Below are 15,040 nucleotides of genomic sequence, written 5' to 3' on the forward strand. Positions count from 1 at the left end.
AAAACTCCCACCAATATTGCCTGTTTAATTACCAAACAAATCCTCAGATTCCAATGTCATTCAGATTGTCATGTGACAATTATTAACATTTTGGTGAAACCTAATACAAGTATCACAACAAACCACAATGCTTCTAATTTAAGTGATCAAATCACAATTGCACTTGAAATGAAAAGAAATGAAAAAGTGTCAAGTGTTAATTGCTATGTCAAAGCCCCACAAGATTTATAAAATAATCTGTTTGGTAGGTCAACATCTTATACAGTATAAATCACAGCACTAAAACATCTGTATTATTTCAGCTTTACAGAAACACAACAATTCTTCTGCCCAAAAATCTACAACTAAAAAACAAACTCCAACACCAACAGCAGAGATATAATGCAGTTTTAGGGAGTGAGTTTTATTCAGACTCAAGCTGATGTCACATGGGAACTGGATCCATTGATCTGCATCACTATCACATGAGTAAAATCGCTGATGCTCCTCTTTGAGATTCCTGTGATATGGCTCAGTTCTCCCACAACCTGTGATACATGAAGAGGAAGTTAGTCTGCATGGATAAAAACAGCTTGTACGGAGTTAATGAGTAACAGACAAAGTACACAAACAACAAGTACACTTGATGTTTGTACACTTTCGATGGTGCTGACATTTAAACTGTGTGTACATAATTTGTAATAGCTCGGTATTATCTCACCTGTTCCCACTTTTTGACATAGAGGATGAACGTAGCCACAGCAATGACAGTGACACCAAGAAGCATGTTGTCGTCAGTCACTGTCGCAAACTTCTCTCTGGTTTTTGAACGCAGATAACGGCATCTTATCGAGTGAATATTAGACTTAAATTTGCCAGATGATTGAAAATATTACTTCATGGCTGTTTTGATGTTGCGTTGTTATTAAAATTCAATTTGTAAACTGAAATGTTGATTGTACATCAGTGATGTCTACAGGCTCACAGCTTGTTTCTGCTGCCTCCAAGTGGCCAAAAGGAACCACAGTTATGACAGTGTTGATCATTTTAACCCACTCACAATATGGAGCCTGTGCTTCATCATTATTAAATACCTCCTGAGTGACTGTGTTGCACTGGGTCGAGACGTGTGAAGCAAGATAGCACAAAGAAGTGTTGGAAACCAAAACAACGTTGACAGGTCACAGCTGCTACTCAACGATCAATCAATCAGCCTGCCACTACCATGGCAGTAACAGCCTGTGCCAAAACATCAGGAAACATGGCTGCAAGACAAATATGATACCTCTGTTCTCTGGTTGGGTTGAGACATTGACTGATTGTCTTTAACAATGTCTCGTAGATGGGAGTCCGCTGTAGGCTGACAAACTGAAGAACATGATGGCCCATGTCATACAGGCGCTCCACATGGATGGATGGCTCATTGTGTCCTACCGAGGTTTTAATCACCACAAATCAGTGTGGCATTACAGAGCTATTTGTTATATTATTATTATTATTAGTTTAATTTATTTCCTAATATAACAATAACAAAAGTTGCTTAGTAAATACATGTCTTACCAAGTACCTCCAGAAGTATTTCCATGTACGTCAGAGGATTTGGGACATGCAGTCTGAATTCAAGCGCTTTCAAGATCATCATCTCTGAATTGAAGAGAGACTGTGTGGAAACGCTGATGCCAACTGAATGCAGGAACTGTACAGCAGTCTTGTTGTTGATCATCTAAAAATTGTAGCAGGAACAAGCAAGTTTATTTTAGTTTATTAATAAGATTTGTTTATATTTTTTATCCATGGAGAATTAAGTTATTACTGGTAGACTTCTCAGAACTAACCTGACTGTACAATGACAGTTTGCTCGCAAGTTGGACGCAGGAGAAGATTAGGATTGGGAATTTCTCCTTGATCTTGTCAAAAAACGTCCTTGCATCCTTGTGTCTTCTCGGCTGAACACCAGCTGATGTGTGGGCATTGAACAAATTCATAAGGTGCTTGACCATGAATCTGAGGGAGATAATTATTCCCAATGAAGGCATGGCTGTGACACTTAATAGCATATATGTGGCTCCTTATTACCTTTGAAATAATTCAATTGCATGGTATCCAACCAGTGGATCGAGTCTCATTTCTCTGGTTATCAGAAGGATGTACTCTGAGTGACAGGAGAAAAAAAAACAGTGTTCACAAAAGCAGAAAACTAAACTAAACATTTTTTTGCAAGAGGGCATGAACTCAGCATGCTGGGAAAGTTTACAGACCATAATCAGCGCATAGACAATGTATTTACAAAAAAGAAGCTGAATGAATGCCGAAAAGCTATATAAAATGGCACAGGAAGATAATGCATGCAGCTCAAAAATCAAAAAAGTAAAATTTGAGACATGACTCTTTAACCATCCACTGTCATTTATGAGCTCTTTGTGGTGACGCTAACTGAACATAGCAGTGAAGGAGAGCATTAAGTATCTTCCATCATTTATCAAGGAACAAATCCTCCTCTGGCTGCTCGTTTACATGTAAAAGAACACATAGGCTCAAATGTCCAATAAAGTAAAGCAAGAAAATAGGATACATATTCTTCTTTCAAAATGATTATTCTCTTTATTCATACGTACAATATAAGTGCCAAGAGCCATGTATGTTACACATGAAAACACTGAATCATAAACAAGCTGGGTTTCAACACCACCCACCAGCAAAACACAAAGCACAAAATTGGCAGCTGAGAGACTCTGCTACCTCAAGGAGTAAGCAGCATTGAGAACTGATGTCAGTAATGACAGGGCTCACAATAATCCCAGGTTTGTGAAGTCTATAGAGTGACAGGGAACAGTGGGCCACACAGAGTTAATCTTGAACAGTCTATTCCACTTGAAAATGATAGTCTGCACTTACGATGAAAATAGCAAATCTAAAGATATTAACAGCAACCATAAATGTACGATAGTAATAATAGTTAAACACAAGTAAAGTACTTGCCAGTAGACAGGAAGTTACCGTGCTACTAATTATTACAGCTGTGTGGCACAAGAAAAAAAAAATCACATAATTAATTATTTTAAGATTTATCTCGAACAGTGCAATGTTTGAGTGGTAGCTTAAATAACTTACCAACGACTCTTTTATCTTTGAATACTCCGTTACATTTCGATAAACTGCTGAGGTTTTCTTTGTTTCTTTTGTTAAGATTAATAAGAAAATCCATGAGAAGGTCACCAGAGGCTTCCCGAAACTTGCAGTGAATTAATTGTTTCGCCATTTGCATTCACTGACTTTTGACAAAGTCAAAAATAACTTGGAAAACCTAAATGCAAATGAATTTGCACCTCCGGAAGATGGAGCTGTTGGAGCGTAGAATTTATTCCACGACCAGTAACGTCTCCTGGTAGGAACAAAAAGCTACTGTGGGGACTAATTTTGAAGTTGGACAGACTTGTTCCGTTTGCTCTGTACGTGGTAGGTGTGCCCTCCCCACAGCACAGATCTCACAACACAGGGATGGGCCACTCACAGCGAACTTAGAATCGGCGAGCACGGAAGATGTTTTAGGAAACAGCGCTGCGTATGACCGTGGAGAAACAGCTTGAAGTGACTTGCAGCAGACATGGCTGACAACACGCCGCAGAAGTCAGATGCTCCCTTTGCGACCAGGGTAGATCCTCTTAAAGATGATCTCTCCGAACAACAGAGGTTCTTCATCAAGCAGGTTGAGCAGGAACAGTGGAAGAAGAGAACGCAGAGGATGGTTGGCAGGAACGCAGTCGTCGGTCTCGCCATTGGAGCACTTGTGATGGGAATCTGTATCCTTGCCGAACACACACACACACTATGACGTCAACACAAGGTTAACTACGTAATGTTAGCTTAGCATGCGGGGTTATTTTGTGGCCCCTGGGTTTAATTTGGAACTTTGACCACAACGAAACATTTTTGCTAACGCCATTTTTTGAATTGCAGAGGAAAAATTACTAACTATAATAGTTGGACGGATTGTTACTGGTGTACTGAATGCTAACATGACAGGTACAGTAGGTCATTTCCGGTGACGGTAAATCAGTCAGCGGCTCTGCTTCCTTCACGGTGAAGTTTAAATCTGTCTTTGAGTATTTTAATATTCAAATCTATGTGACTTTTACAAAGTAAGTTGGAAGGTATTTTTTTTCTAGGAAAGGTACCCATTTATAGCACATTCACAGCCTACACAATGAATATAAAGGTGAATCGACTCTTACAACCCTCAAGCAGAATTTGGTGTGTTCTCTAATGTTGTTTTTTCATCCACAAGCCAAATATGTTCATTTTGCTGTCACTGGGGAGCAAATAAGTCACATTAAAGGACTTTAAAAAGTCACTTTATTCAATGATTGCAGTAGGATATTCTGCCTCGGCTCTTACCGAAAGCAATATTGAGTTGCACCTGGTTAACATGCTGCATGCTACTCCATTGCCATGTAATACCTGTTAAGTTATGGTTCTTTCTCCCACCTGTTTTTCCCTTGACCACATGCTCCCTGCACTAGATGGCTACACGTGGTATTCCGTCTCTCAGGAGAACGCCGTTAATGAACTAGATGAGGATGCCAGACGTCCAAGGACGCAGGAGCCAAAGACTGGTGCCAACTGAGATACAAGTTGCCTGCCTGTGGTTGGACTGCAAGTCTGTTCTGCACTTAATCAAGAATGAACATATGTGGACACTGATACCCCTGTTTGTTTTTCCCCATTATTCATATTTTTCTTTCTTACTTTTATGTTGGGACAACAGTGGCCTTTGTTTGTCATGAGTGTGAAGGGTGACTGTGTGGTTCTGTTGCTGGACATGTGTTGATTTTGAGCTTTAAGCTTGCTTTTCTTTGGAAAGGACAAAATCAATTGACAACATGACCTCTAACACATTTGCCAGATGGCTCATGTTTAGGAGTCAATAGAGCTATCACCTCAAATTTCAGTCCTGATAATCATGTGATGAGTATGAGGATACAGTTTGAGGGAAACATTCTAAAGTTGTCAGCAAATGATGTTAACTCTACAGTGGCTCAAGAATCTCTGTAACACTGCTGAAATGACAAGGATCAAACTGTTCGAGCAATATTTATATATAAAAATGACGATTTGTTAATAAAAATGTAATGTATTTGATTTTTTCACACAATGTCTCAGTTGAACTATGTATATTCTGCTAAGACAGAAGACATAACAGTGGTATTTACAGTTGCATTTATTTTCATCAAAGTTTGAAACGGAGTTTGATCTAGCCACCAATAATTGAGAGTAAAATGAAAAAAAATAAGACATTGAAAAGGAAAGGCACAGATTCAGCTCGATAGGACAGCAGCTTCAGGAAGCAATACAATTGCATATTTACATTCAAAATTTTGAAATGTCTTCGATATATTATGAATATTACAGGAGTTGAACTGTCAGGAAAATTCAGTGTGTGTGTAGGGAATATTTTCATAAGGCAACATCTACAGATTCACAGCTTGAAATAATTTCTCCAAATCCCACAATACATAAATAACTTAAACCTGTGGGACGATGGAGCAACTTAACTGTGATCAAGTACGTAATAATGTGACCGGACAAACTGAAGACGGAGGAAAAACGAAATTGGAGAGCATAACTTCCTCGAGTGAGCACAGTTTTATCCACAAATATCTCTAAATGACTGAGAATTAAAAATGACTAAAGTGCACAAGGTGCTTGAATCATGGAACAAGCAACAAATATGATTTTTTTTGCTTGAGCAAAAGTTAAGTTTGCTGAAATTTGAGTTTACTCTTTATGTGTAAACGTGATCTATAAAGGCGCTCTACTATATACACATGTACAAGCCAGTAGTCTGAAACCTAGGTGGATTTTTCCACAACCAATCAACATAAGGAAACATTGTCTATACTATTGGAAACTGAAGAAAAATTCTCTACGCTCCTGCACTTTTCACAAGATAAAAAATAAATTTTTCTTCTGAAGCATGCTACATGCCAGCATTTGTAACTCCTGTACAACTTTTCTTCCTGTTGCATCATCTTCTTAATGCTTTCTCATTATACTGCTGTACAAAATGAAGAATCCTCTTCACTGCAAATTAAAATGCCAGTCAAACCTGTCCAGGCTGACTCAAGAGAAAACACGTGATCGGAAACTAAAGCTACACTAAATAAACTGTATTTAGAGTCTTCGTGTCAGCTAACAACAGCAACAGCAAATACACTGTGGGATTAAACAAATGTTATCCATGTAAGGACTGCTAGTACAAGTCAGAGATTCGCTGTGCTTCGAATGATGAACGGCAGTGAGTCAGACTTAACTTATTCTAGCTCAGAGCTAATAGCAAGTGCCACTGCAGCACACAAGGCCACAACGCTACAGCACTTTACTAAAAAAAGCTCGCTCAATGAAAAGATTTGATGCAAACTGCAATGTGGCATTCTGCAAGGCCGTGTGGCAGCCGGACCCGAAGCTGGTCACCTCTGAACTGTCTGCTCAAGTAGTTCATTTACAAGAGAGCGGGTCAATTGTAATCATTCTGTGCTTATGCTGCAGCAAATTCACCAACTCTTAACAGAAAGACAGAAAACTGACATAGTGTCACAGTTTCCTGTGTAAAGATTCCAGATTTACTGAGGTAAACGGCCACTGGCAGACGGAAGCAGTTTTTGTTGATCGGAGTGCTGGTGTAAAGTGTTGAAGTGATCCTCCTTCAGGATGGGGTTGACTGTTGCAGTCACACTTCAGATGAGGTAGTCCAGACATGTACAGCTTGCTTGGCTGAGAATTTCTTACTAGGAAAGAGAGATGGAAAATGCAATGTAAGTATTGTATTATATGAGATAAGCAAAGGAGATAATAAATACACATAGTTTGTTAATGCGGTGATTGAACACTCACCATTCTACTAATGTCAGTAGCAAAGGTGACCGCTCTGCTGTGTTTATCCTGGGACCCACTACTGCTGCCTCCAATGGAGTTTCTTCTAATAATACCTAAAACAATGACATGCTGTTTAGTTGTCACATTCAGTAGACTGACTCGAAAAATGAAATACAAAGGATATGTTTCTTTACCTTGGATTGGCGATATGTCCAAGCGCTGCAGGCTGTTCCTGCGGGAGGTGGGGAAACCGCTTCCCTTAGAGAGGCGGCGCTGTCTACTGGACAGCATAGCAGCAGGAGAGACGATGCCGGGTGGAGGAACTTTCCCCATCTTCTGGTACAGCTCCTCAATCTCTTTCTTCTGGGCAGCCTGCAGGGTCTGAACCTCTGTTAGATGTCTAAGGGATAGAAGTAAAAAAAAAAAACTGTTGTAATTAAATCTTGAAAAATCCTCTGTGACCTGTGACCTGTTACTGTCTTAGCTTTGTTTGGTTTGTTTTTGCAGGACATTCTGACAAAAACCTATTGCTGGAGATTCATCTTCAGGGGAAATACACTTTAGAAAATGTTGATTTTGATCTCAAATCATTATATCTACATACAGTAGTCTTGTGATAACTTAAACCATAAAAGATGATAATGAAAGTCACTGAAATGTGCTTGAATATGACATCCATGAACGTGAATACTCTGTTCTGACCTATTTAATTCAACCTCATCTTACTGACAACTTCAAAGTGAAACGTGAATATCTTGTAAATTGTCTTCTGTTGATATAATGTTTATGGTTGCTTTTGGGTACAGACTGTAGTCCGGGCATGTTCGCTGGCATCGGTCACTTACTTATCTCTCAGTTCCTGAAGCTCTTCCAGCATTTCTTCATCATCACTGTCTGAGTCATCGGTGCTGTAGGGAGCGTTCCGGCTGTAAGTCATCATCCATAGATTATGAAGGGCAGTGTTGTACTGTGGGCTGCCCGCCGCCCCATCCCACAGCCTCCCTTCCATCTCAGCGGCCGTCACTGAAAGTCCGCTGTCAGCAGACGTTCCCATCAGGCTGAGGCTCTGCGCTCTCCTCCGACTCCTCTTCCTTGTTCTCTGCCGTTCCCCAACCACCTCTCCCTCTTCATCCTCCTCGTCCTCCTCTCCTCCGTCATGTTGCTGCGGCTCCTGCTGTTCCTGGCTCCCAGGCCATCCCGGCTGTCCGTCCTCCTCCTCCTGGAGAACCCCGGTTGACCCTCTGTGAGGATGAGGGTGAGGGGGAGACATGGTGAGGGAGGTGCCCAGGCTTGTCTCAGACTCCCCCTGTTCCTCTGTGCTGCTTTCAGACGGGGTGCTACTCCTCACCTCAGGCTGCAGTGCAGAGGGCACAACAACGACAGGCACAGCAGGCGCAGGAATGTCAATGCTGGGCGTCACCTGGAATCGCCCGACAGTCACCGGTGCAGACTGGACTTCTGTAAAAAAATTTAAAAAAATTAAAAAAGAGGAAAAAAAAACTTGATTAAAATTAAATTAAGTTTTTTTATTTAAGAAATAGTTGGTTATATAATCAGTACTAGTACACTGTAGTACTGACTGATGTACAATGAAAAAGCTGTTTATCGGGACAGTTAATGTATATGAGTGACAGCCAATCATTGGCTAAAGAGCAGTTCCCTGATCTGATCACAGCTGATTGATCACGAGAACAAGAGCCTCTCATACTCATACCTGATGGACTGATTATGATCAAATCATGCGTTTCCTTGAAAGAGATCCGTTTCTTTGGGGGTTTCCTAAAATAGGACAACTCAGTGATGTACAATCACCCCTGGCTTGGGACAGAATGGGTATATTGTACCAGCTTGGACCATATCCATAAAAGGAGACGTGGTACATCTAATGGAGAGATGGATGGATTTCCTAATATGCTACTATACCAGCATTAAATCCTATATAGAGCCTTAAATTACATGAACTGATAATTGTGATAGAGGTGCGTTTTCTAGTGTCACATTCAAATCGAGTGCAGAAACAACCTGAAAGCACTCACATCTGCAGATAATTTTAGGGCACAAAATCCTGCAGTGTCTCATTTTGCCCACTAAGTGTCCTACTTACAGTAAACACAGCACGCCTGGGTCTGTGCCCACATTCAACAGAGTCCCTCTGTTGAATGTGGACTTCTGAGGACGGTATAAATACTGACAGGTGTGGATGTGGGAGGAGAGGCCCGTAACGAGCAGAGCTGCTCACCGATTGGTCAAAGTCGGTAGGGAGGATCACAATCACACCTACGTTTGTGTTCACAGCAAATGGGACATTACACTCAAGACTGTTACGCAACAACTCCCGAGGCACAGCTAACGGATGAGAATGTCATCGATGATATGACTGGGAAAAAGCAAGAGGAGGGGAAAGTGAAAACAACTCTAAAGACAAATTGACCATGACAAAGACATCAGACTGTATTTAGACCTGATACATTATGAAAATGGAGCAGGAGGAGAAAGACTTTGGTTTTAAGTGCATTTGTGTGTATACACAAGCCTGCGTGTGGGTTTGTTTGGGGTGCAAACACAAACCTCATACAGTATGTTATTATCCAGCCCTCTCAGCTGTTGGTTAATAACATACCACACATTCTGTTTTAATGCAGGGACCAAAGAGAAAACATGCACACATTTCTTACCAGATTCAGTAGAAGAGACTTCCGGTGCTGGGCTACTGCCATTCATCTCAGGTACAAATTGGTGCAATTGTGTGCTGAAGGATGATAACTAGACAGGAGGAATAAAGAGTGTTAGTAATATAATCATTAGGCTATGGTATATTCACCCATATGTGACTTAAATATAAAGAAATATGCAGATACAGATTCTTATCAATGCCCTTCTGAAACTCAATTATTACTTCCTCAGTCTGAATCAATATTTAAAATACTTTTAATACATTTTCTGTAATTGAATCAACTCATCATTAGAACTCATTTGCATACATATGACAGATGTGATGTCCGAGATCGGCGTGATGACTCACAGTGCTTGTGGGGCTTTCTGGCGGTGATGGGGAAAGATCTGATGAAGAGCTTGAACTGGAGACTTGTGGTGTGGATTGAGCCTGAGCTGGAACATGTGATGCGTATGGAGCCACATAATTGTGCAGACGGTCCTCCTGTGCCAAGCTGGGGGGAGTGGAGTATCCAACCTGATAAAGAGGCTCCTGAGGAACCAGTGGAGGAGTGGAAGGCAGTGAAGGTGGCGAGGCGAGATGTGGCCAGCTCGGATAACTGGTCTGTGGAAAACCATCTACGTCCAAATGAAGCATATTCTCATAGCTTTGGTAGACATTGTTCTGTGTTTGGAGGCCCACTGTTGGGTAAGGGAGCTCCACCTGTGGGGCTTGGTACTGTTGTGGGTAGACAGAGTGGTACCCTGTCTGTGGGGCCAAGTGAGGAGGTAATTGGTGATAGCCTGGAAAGGAGGGCATACCCTGGGTGGGCAGGCTTGCAGGAGGGATGAAAGACTGAGCCATGCTCATGGCCATAGAGATGACATTAGCCAAGGAAAATAGGGGCTGTGTGTGAGGAGGCCACATGTTGGGGTGCTGTGGAGCAGGTGGGGACAGGGTGATGCTCTCATTGCTGTTCGGACTTGGGATCTCACTCTGAGGACCAGGGGAGCTGGGGGCAGGAGAGGGAACAGAAGGGAAGCTGGGGTTGCTGGCTACACGTGTGAGGGGAGGATGTATCCCTGCTGGCTTTGGGGAACCCGGAGAACCTGGGTATGGGAATGGGAAGTGTGTTTGGCCCGTGTGGCCCATGTAGGGTACATGGTAGTGCTGGTGGTGCGGCAGGAGTGACGCAGGATTGTGATGGTGCTGATGGTGAAGCGGAGACCCTGAAAGACAAAGACATAACGACAGTCTTAAGCAGTGTTGGGAAAGTATAAAAAACCTTTGAAAATACAATTATTAACATGCTTCTTTTGGAACTGAATCCACTTAAATGAAACAAAAATACAGATGGCAGCATCTCAAAGTATTAAAAGATCTGTTCCTGTCAGTTTCTACTGTTTTCTGTATATTGCTTCCAGAATGACCTGCCACATGTGCATGTCTTAACAAAATGCAATTTAATAATGCAGTTAGCATTTCTTTGCTTCATTATTATAATATTATTACTTTTCTGTAAATTGCAGCCCCTTCCACTGCCCGATGCAAGGTGAAATAATTACATTACAGCGATATATGACTGAGTAATGTGGTCAAAGTAAACATTTTCTTAATGACTACATTTAATTTGTGCATCAAAACTTTGTGTCATTCTAAATGACCACACTCTCTGCAGGTTGCAGTGGATTATTGGACTAACTTTTCCTTCTTTCCACGTTTGTTCCTTCAACCCTCCCTGCCATGTGGTGTATAAATCTTTCCTGTGCTTTCAAATAATGGGTTTCCATGGTGAACAAAGACATTTTGTTTTAAGCAGTATCCGGACATAATTGCACGTTTAAGCCTCAGCACACTTGCACACTGAGCAAGTGCAGTGAGCGAGGTTGACGTAGGACATTTTAGAGGGGTTTAAATCAAACACACGTGTGTGTGTGTGTGTGTGGGGGGTTCACAATTTTTGGGTCTGAGTGTAAAATTAAAGTAATCAGCATCATTTCTTCATCACTCCTCAGGGAATAGTTTCAGATGCCAGTGTCCTGGCTCTATCCATTGATTTGACTTTTCTCTCAACAATGGTTCCACAGTTGCAAACCACACCTCATGTTTCTGATGATGCAAACCAGCCTCAACTTTTTCCATGCTGATGGAAACATAAGGTTAGGCAACACTCTATAACAGTGGCGGGAGGCCATGGGGCAATTGCGAAAGCGACCGTGCAGTGCGCATCCAGCAGAGAGGAGACACAGGACCAGAGAGGTGCAGATGTGCAGATGGCCACTGAGGCTGAAACAGGGTACATTGTGGAGGATATGTGTTCCTAAATTTACTTCAGATGCCCCTTTTAACTGGAGACTTTAACAGGGGGGAGCAAAAGACTTGGAATTTCTGTAGGCGTTTGTGCTGCCAAACAGATGTTGCTATCGCAGCACTGGAGGAAAGCTTGTGGGTTTACAGCAATGACATTCAAATCTCTGTAAAAGCTAGAAAGCACCCTCCAGGTGAGGTAATTACCCAGGAGGGCATGCTGCAGAGCAGAGACAGACGGAGGCTTTGAGGTGTAGGGGTGGCGGATGGCGCCATGTGAATGTCAGAACAATACCAACAACACCTCCCCCTGAGAATGGGAGTGGGGGTTTATGAGGTAGCTGAGCTTTGCTTTGAATTATTCCTTTGCCAAAGGACCAACAATTTTTTTCAGCGAGCTGAACAGTAAACAATGCTAGGCCTCTTCACACGGGGACTTAAGGGAGGGGACTGAGGGCTATTTACCTGGGGCGTTATGGAAAGACTGGGAGCGCAAGAGAGGTCGCCCAGATGAAGTAATGTCTGCATTGATGACGTCTCCATTGGGAACCAGTGGAGACCCACGGACCCCTACACTTTGGTTAGCCACAGTGAAGTCTAAGGCAAAACACACATGCATGGGTAAGATGCTTGTGCACATGTCTGCACATGCAAAAAAAAAAAAAAGCATGCATAATAAGATGCAACACACATGCATGTCAATCTGTCATGCAGTGAGAGAGACAGTCTTTGTAAGGTTTTTAGATTTTCAGACAAAAATGAATACAGTCATTCAGTCGTAGATTCTCATCATTTTTGATCCGCTCAGGCATTAGCATCAAATTTCCCCCTCAATCATTGAAATAGGTTAATGAGACCAGACTTACCAGGCAGAGAAGAGGACGAGTGTGTTCGAGGCAAGGTGTGACTGTGCAGATTAGGCTGTAAAAGAGCACAGTTGATACATTTGAGTCTCCACTTCTGTTTGTTACTGGGAAAAAAAAGCAAATCTTCAGACGCACATTTAGTCTCGCAGTTGCATTAAAGAGTGACGAGTGAACCAACTGCTTTGCAGGTTTGATCACCAGCTCCAGGAGAGTGGTAGACGCTGAACAAGAGCTGACTGTGTTGTTTATCACCACAGCTTTCATGCTGCTTTAGTAAGGACGACTTTATCTTTTATTTGATAAAAAAAACATGGTGGCTCCTGTGACACAGATAAACAATAAACACACACAAAGCAGAGCTAATATCTCTAATCCCAGATTATGCATCCTAATCTTAATGATTACACTGATCCCTGTCACGTCTGTGCCGCTATGAGGTTGACATTGGTTTTTCTGGGGAATGACATCAGCAAAAAGTTTAATTAAATTCCCCGGAAAGTGTTATTGACGGTGTTATTTTTCAGGATGAGTTGTGATAAGTGTGGTGATACTGCTATCCTCACAGTTAATTGTTTTTAAAGGCCGGTTAAAAAGATGAACATGACGAACACCACACCTGCTGAACATCAGCATGTCGCATGTTATCACACTGAGGTTAGCGTTTAGCTCAAAGCACTGCTAAAAATAAGAGTCGCTTTCCGAGGATTCAGCCTCCACATGATTCTCAGAATAGAGCCCAACCTCAGAGTTACAACAGCCAGAGCAGAGGCATGACTGAACAGTATAGGTCTATTCAGCAGGACAGAGCTGAGGAGCACAGTGATTCTTGGAGGATGGTGGTCGATGTAGTGAGTCAGGTACTGGAGAAAAGCCAGCAGAGATTTGTTCAAAGTGGCTCAGGATAATTAAAGTGCCCAGAGGATCACAAATAGAGCCAAGTCAGAGGTTTATGGCTCTTACTTGTGTCTTGTCCGACATAAAAAGTCCCATTATACATTATTCACTCCACCATTTGCAAATATCTTTGACTGTTTTGACTATACGGTGTTTACTTTTTGTTCTGTGAGTGGCACATATCCAGGCAGAACACAGAGAAACACTTTTCCTTTAGTGGACAGACTGTATCTGATTAGGTCATATCTTGTACAGGGCGGCACTGTTCTTAACAACTCCTTTTCTTTCTTTCTTTTCTTCCTGGAACTCTTGATTTTACAGCTTTACAGAAACTTAAGACAACAGAACCTAAATCATTTTGCCAATTCAATGTGGGCAGATAAAATGGAAATTGTGTGATGATGTAAGCACTGGAAAAGACCTGTGGCTATGGGAACAAACAAGGAAAAAAAGAGGTATGGGTACACATCTACAAATCACAGGGTTTAATGACATTAGTGCTTTTAGAAACATTATGGCCTAATTGAAAACCACAACCTCAGGTGGCTTTAAGAACACTTAACCTACTATATGTAAGGGCCAGTCTCAGGGGTGTCTGGGGACAGGCTTTTTTTATTTTCTTCCAGAGTAGGAAGCAGAGCTACAGCTTTATTTGGACACTAAATTTATGGGTCTGCTTTAGAAAAGGCACCGCCACACACACTATAGCTGATGTAAATGCATGACAATCAGACAGGAAGGAAAGAGAGGAAGAAGGCAACAGCAATGCAACATTACTAACGCCAACAGCTTTAAAATACCAAGAATAAACAAACAACTGAAAGCAGACGATAAAATACACAGTGAGCCACTGTTTGGTTCTCAGCTCAGAAAGCTATAACGTGGATTACTGGCAAAGAGCAGGTGTTGCTGACCTGTGAGGACGACAATGAGTTAACGCCGCTGTGGAAAGCAGGCTGAGGGATTCTGTGTCCACCGGAGTGGACCGGCTGGTCTTTGGACATCAGAGCCTTTGCCCGTTTGATAATGTCGCCCATGCGGTGGATGAAGCCCTCTTTCTCTGACGGCAGGATAAACTCATTGTGCACCTAGATGACAAAAGATAATCCAGATACTGAGCAGTGGAAATACAACAATCCAAATAAAATAATGAAAGTTTAAGATGTTTGAGATCATTTCAGCATCATTGTATACAGTGGAATCTAATACATGAATGGAACAAAAGGATGACGCAGAGGATGAAAATTATGTTTTTTAAGCCGTTTGTTTCGAAAAGATGTTGTGCTTTGCATATTCATGCCGCTCCGAGTGTTGCCGTGAATTGTGGGTAGGGGCGTGGTGACTGCTTCCTGTCAGGGCAGCAGTCGGCTCATTTAAAACCTTGTGCCGAGGGAACGACGGGAGCTGCAGCGAAGCCAAAGCACTCCCACTGGGCCAGGACTCGTAAACAGAAGCCCAGTGTGTTTAC

The 15,040-nt window shown here is 42.0% G+C and overlaps 3 protein-coding genes across 5 annotated transcripts in view; 1 reads left to right on the forward strand and 2 right to left on the reverse strand.

The window, feature by feature from the left end:
• Window positions 1–384: 384 nt before the first annotated feature.
• On the reverse strand, window positions 385–3,421 carry cntd1 (cyclin N-terminal domain containing 1). Its single transcript, XM_044013384.1, has 7 exons — window positions 3,091–3,421; window positions 2,056–2,131; window positions 1,815–1,983; window positions 1,540–1,702; window positions 1,265–1,409; window positions 701–797; window positions 385–527 (listed from the first exon to the last, which is right to left on the reverse strand). Exons 1-7 carry the CDS (start codon window positions 3,242–3,244, stop codon window positions 414–416), a joined length of 918 nt encoding a protein of 305 aa, XP_043869319.1. The 5' UTR covers window positions 3,245–3,421; the 3' UTR covers window positions 385–413.
• Window positions 3,422–3,507: 86 nt separating this feature from the next.
• On the forward strand, window positions 3,508–5,104 carry LOC122758969 (cytochrome c oxidase assembly factor 3 homolog, mitochondrial). Its single transcript, XM_044013386.1, has 2 exons — window positions 3,508–3,779; window positions 4,500–5,104. Exons 1-2 carry the CDS (start codon window positions 3,584–3,586, stop codon window positions 4,601–4,603), a joined length of 300 nt encoding a protein of 99 aa, XP_043869321.1. The 5' UTR covers window positions 3,508–3,583; the 3' UTR covers window positions 4,604–5,104.
• Window positions 5,105–5,179: 75 nt separating this feature from the next.
• The window catches only part of wnk4a (WNK lysine deficient protein kinase 4a), a 35,324-nt gene continuing 25,463 nt past the window's right edge, over window positions 5,180–15,040 (reverse strand). Inside the window, exons 13-21 of one of the 3 annotated variants that reach the window (XM_044013381.1) lie at window positions 14,487–14,660; window positions 12,679–12,733; window positions 12,278–12,409; window positions 9,875–10,734; window positions 9,528–9,615; window positions 7,698–8,310; window positions 7,047–7,252; window positions 6,871–6,965; window positions 5,180–6,764 (exon numbers count right to left, since the gene is read on the reverse strand). In XM_044013381.1, the coding sequence (XP_043869316.1) occupies window positions 6,762–6,764; window positions 6,871–6,965; window positions 7,047–7,252; window positions 7,698–8,310; window positions 9,528–9,615; window positions 9,875–10,734; window positions 12,278–12,409; window positions 12,679–12,733; window positions 14,487–14,660 (2,226 nt within the window). In that variant the 3' untranslated portion in view covers window positions 5,180–6,761. Of the gene's footprint in view, window positions 6,765–6,870; window positions 6,966–7,046; window positions 7,253–7,697; window positions 8,311–9,527; window positions 9,616–9,874; window positions 10,735–12,277; window positions 12,410–12,678; window positions 12,734–14,486; window positions 14,661–15,040 lie in introns of those variants that run through there. The other 2 variants (XM_044013382.1, XM_044013383.1) reach the window with 2 other exon arrangements.

This window comes from Solea senegalensis, linkage group LG18 (genome assembly GCF_019176455.1).
Source record: "Solea senegalensis isolate Sse05_10M linkage group LG18, IFAPA_SoseM_1, whole genome shotgun sequence".
Lineage (NCBI taxonomy): Eukaryota > Metazoa > Chordata > Actinopteri > Pleuronectiformes > Soleidae > Solea > Solea senegalensis.

Bases quoted from the DNA above. Each gene is read 5' to 3' on its own strand.
- LOC122758969 (XM_044013386.1), top strand. From the start codon at position 3,584: ATGGCTGACAACACGCCGCAGAAGTCAGATGCTCCCTTTGCGACCAGG. The intron at 3,780-4,499 runs GTATCCTTGCCG...TCCCTGCACTAG, and splicing joins AGCACTTGTGATGGGAATCT to ATGGCTACACGTGGTATTCC.
- cntd1 (XM_044013384.1), bottom strand. From the start codon at position 3,244: ATGCAAATGGCGAAACAATTAATTCACTGCAAGTTTCGGGAAGCCTCT. The intron at 1,703-1,814 runs GTTAGTTCTGAG...TACAATTTTTAG, and splicing joins AACTGTCATTGTACAGTCAG to ATGATCAACAACAAGACTGC. The intron at 798-1,264 runs GTATCATATTTG...TTCAAAAACCAG, and splicing joins AACCCAACCAGAGAACAGAG to AGAGAAGTTTGCGACAGTGA.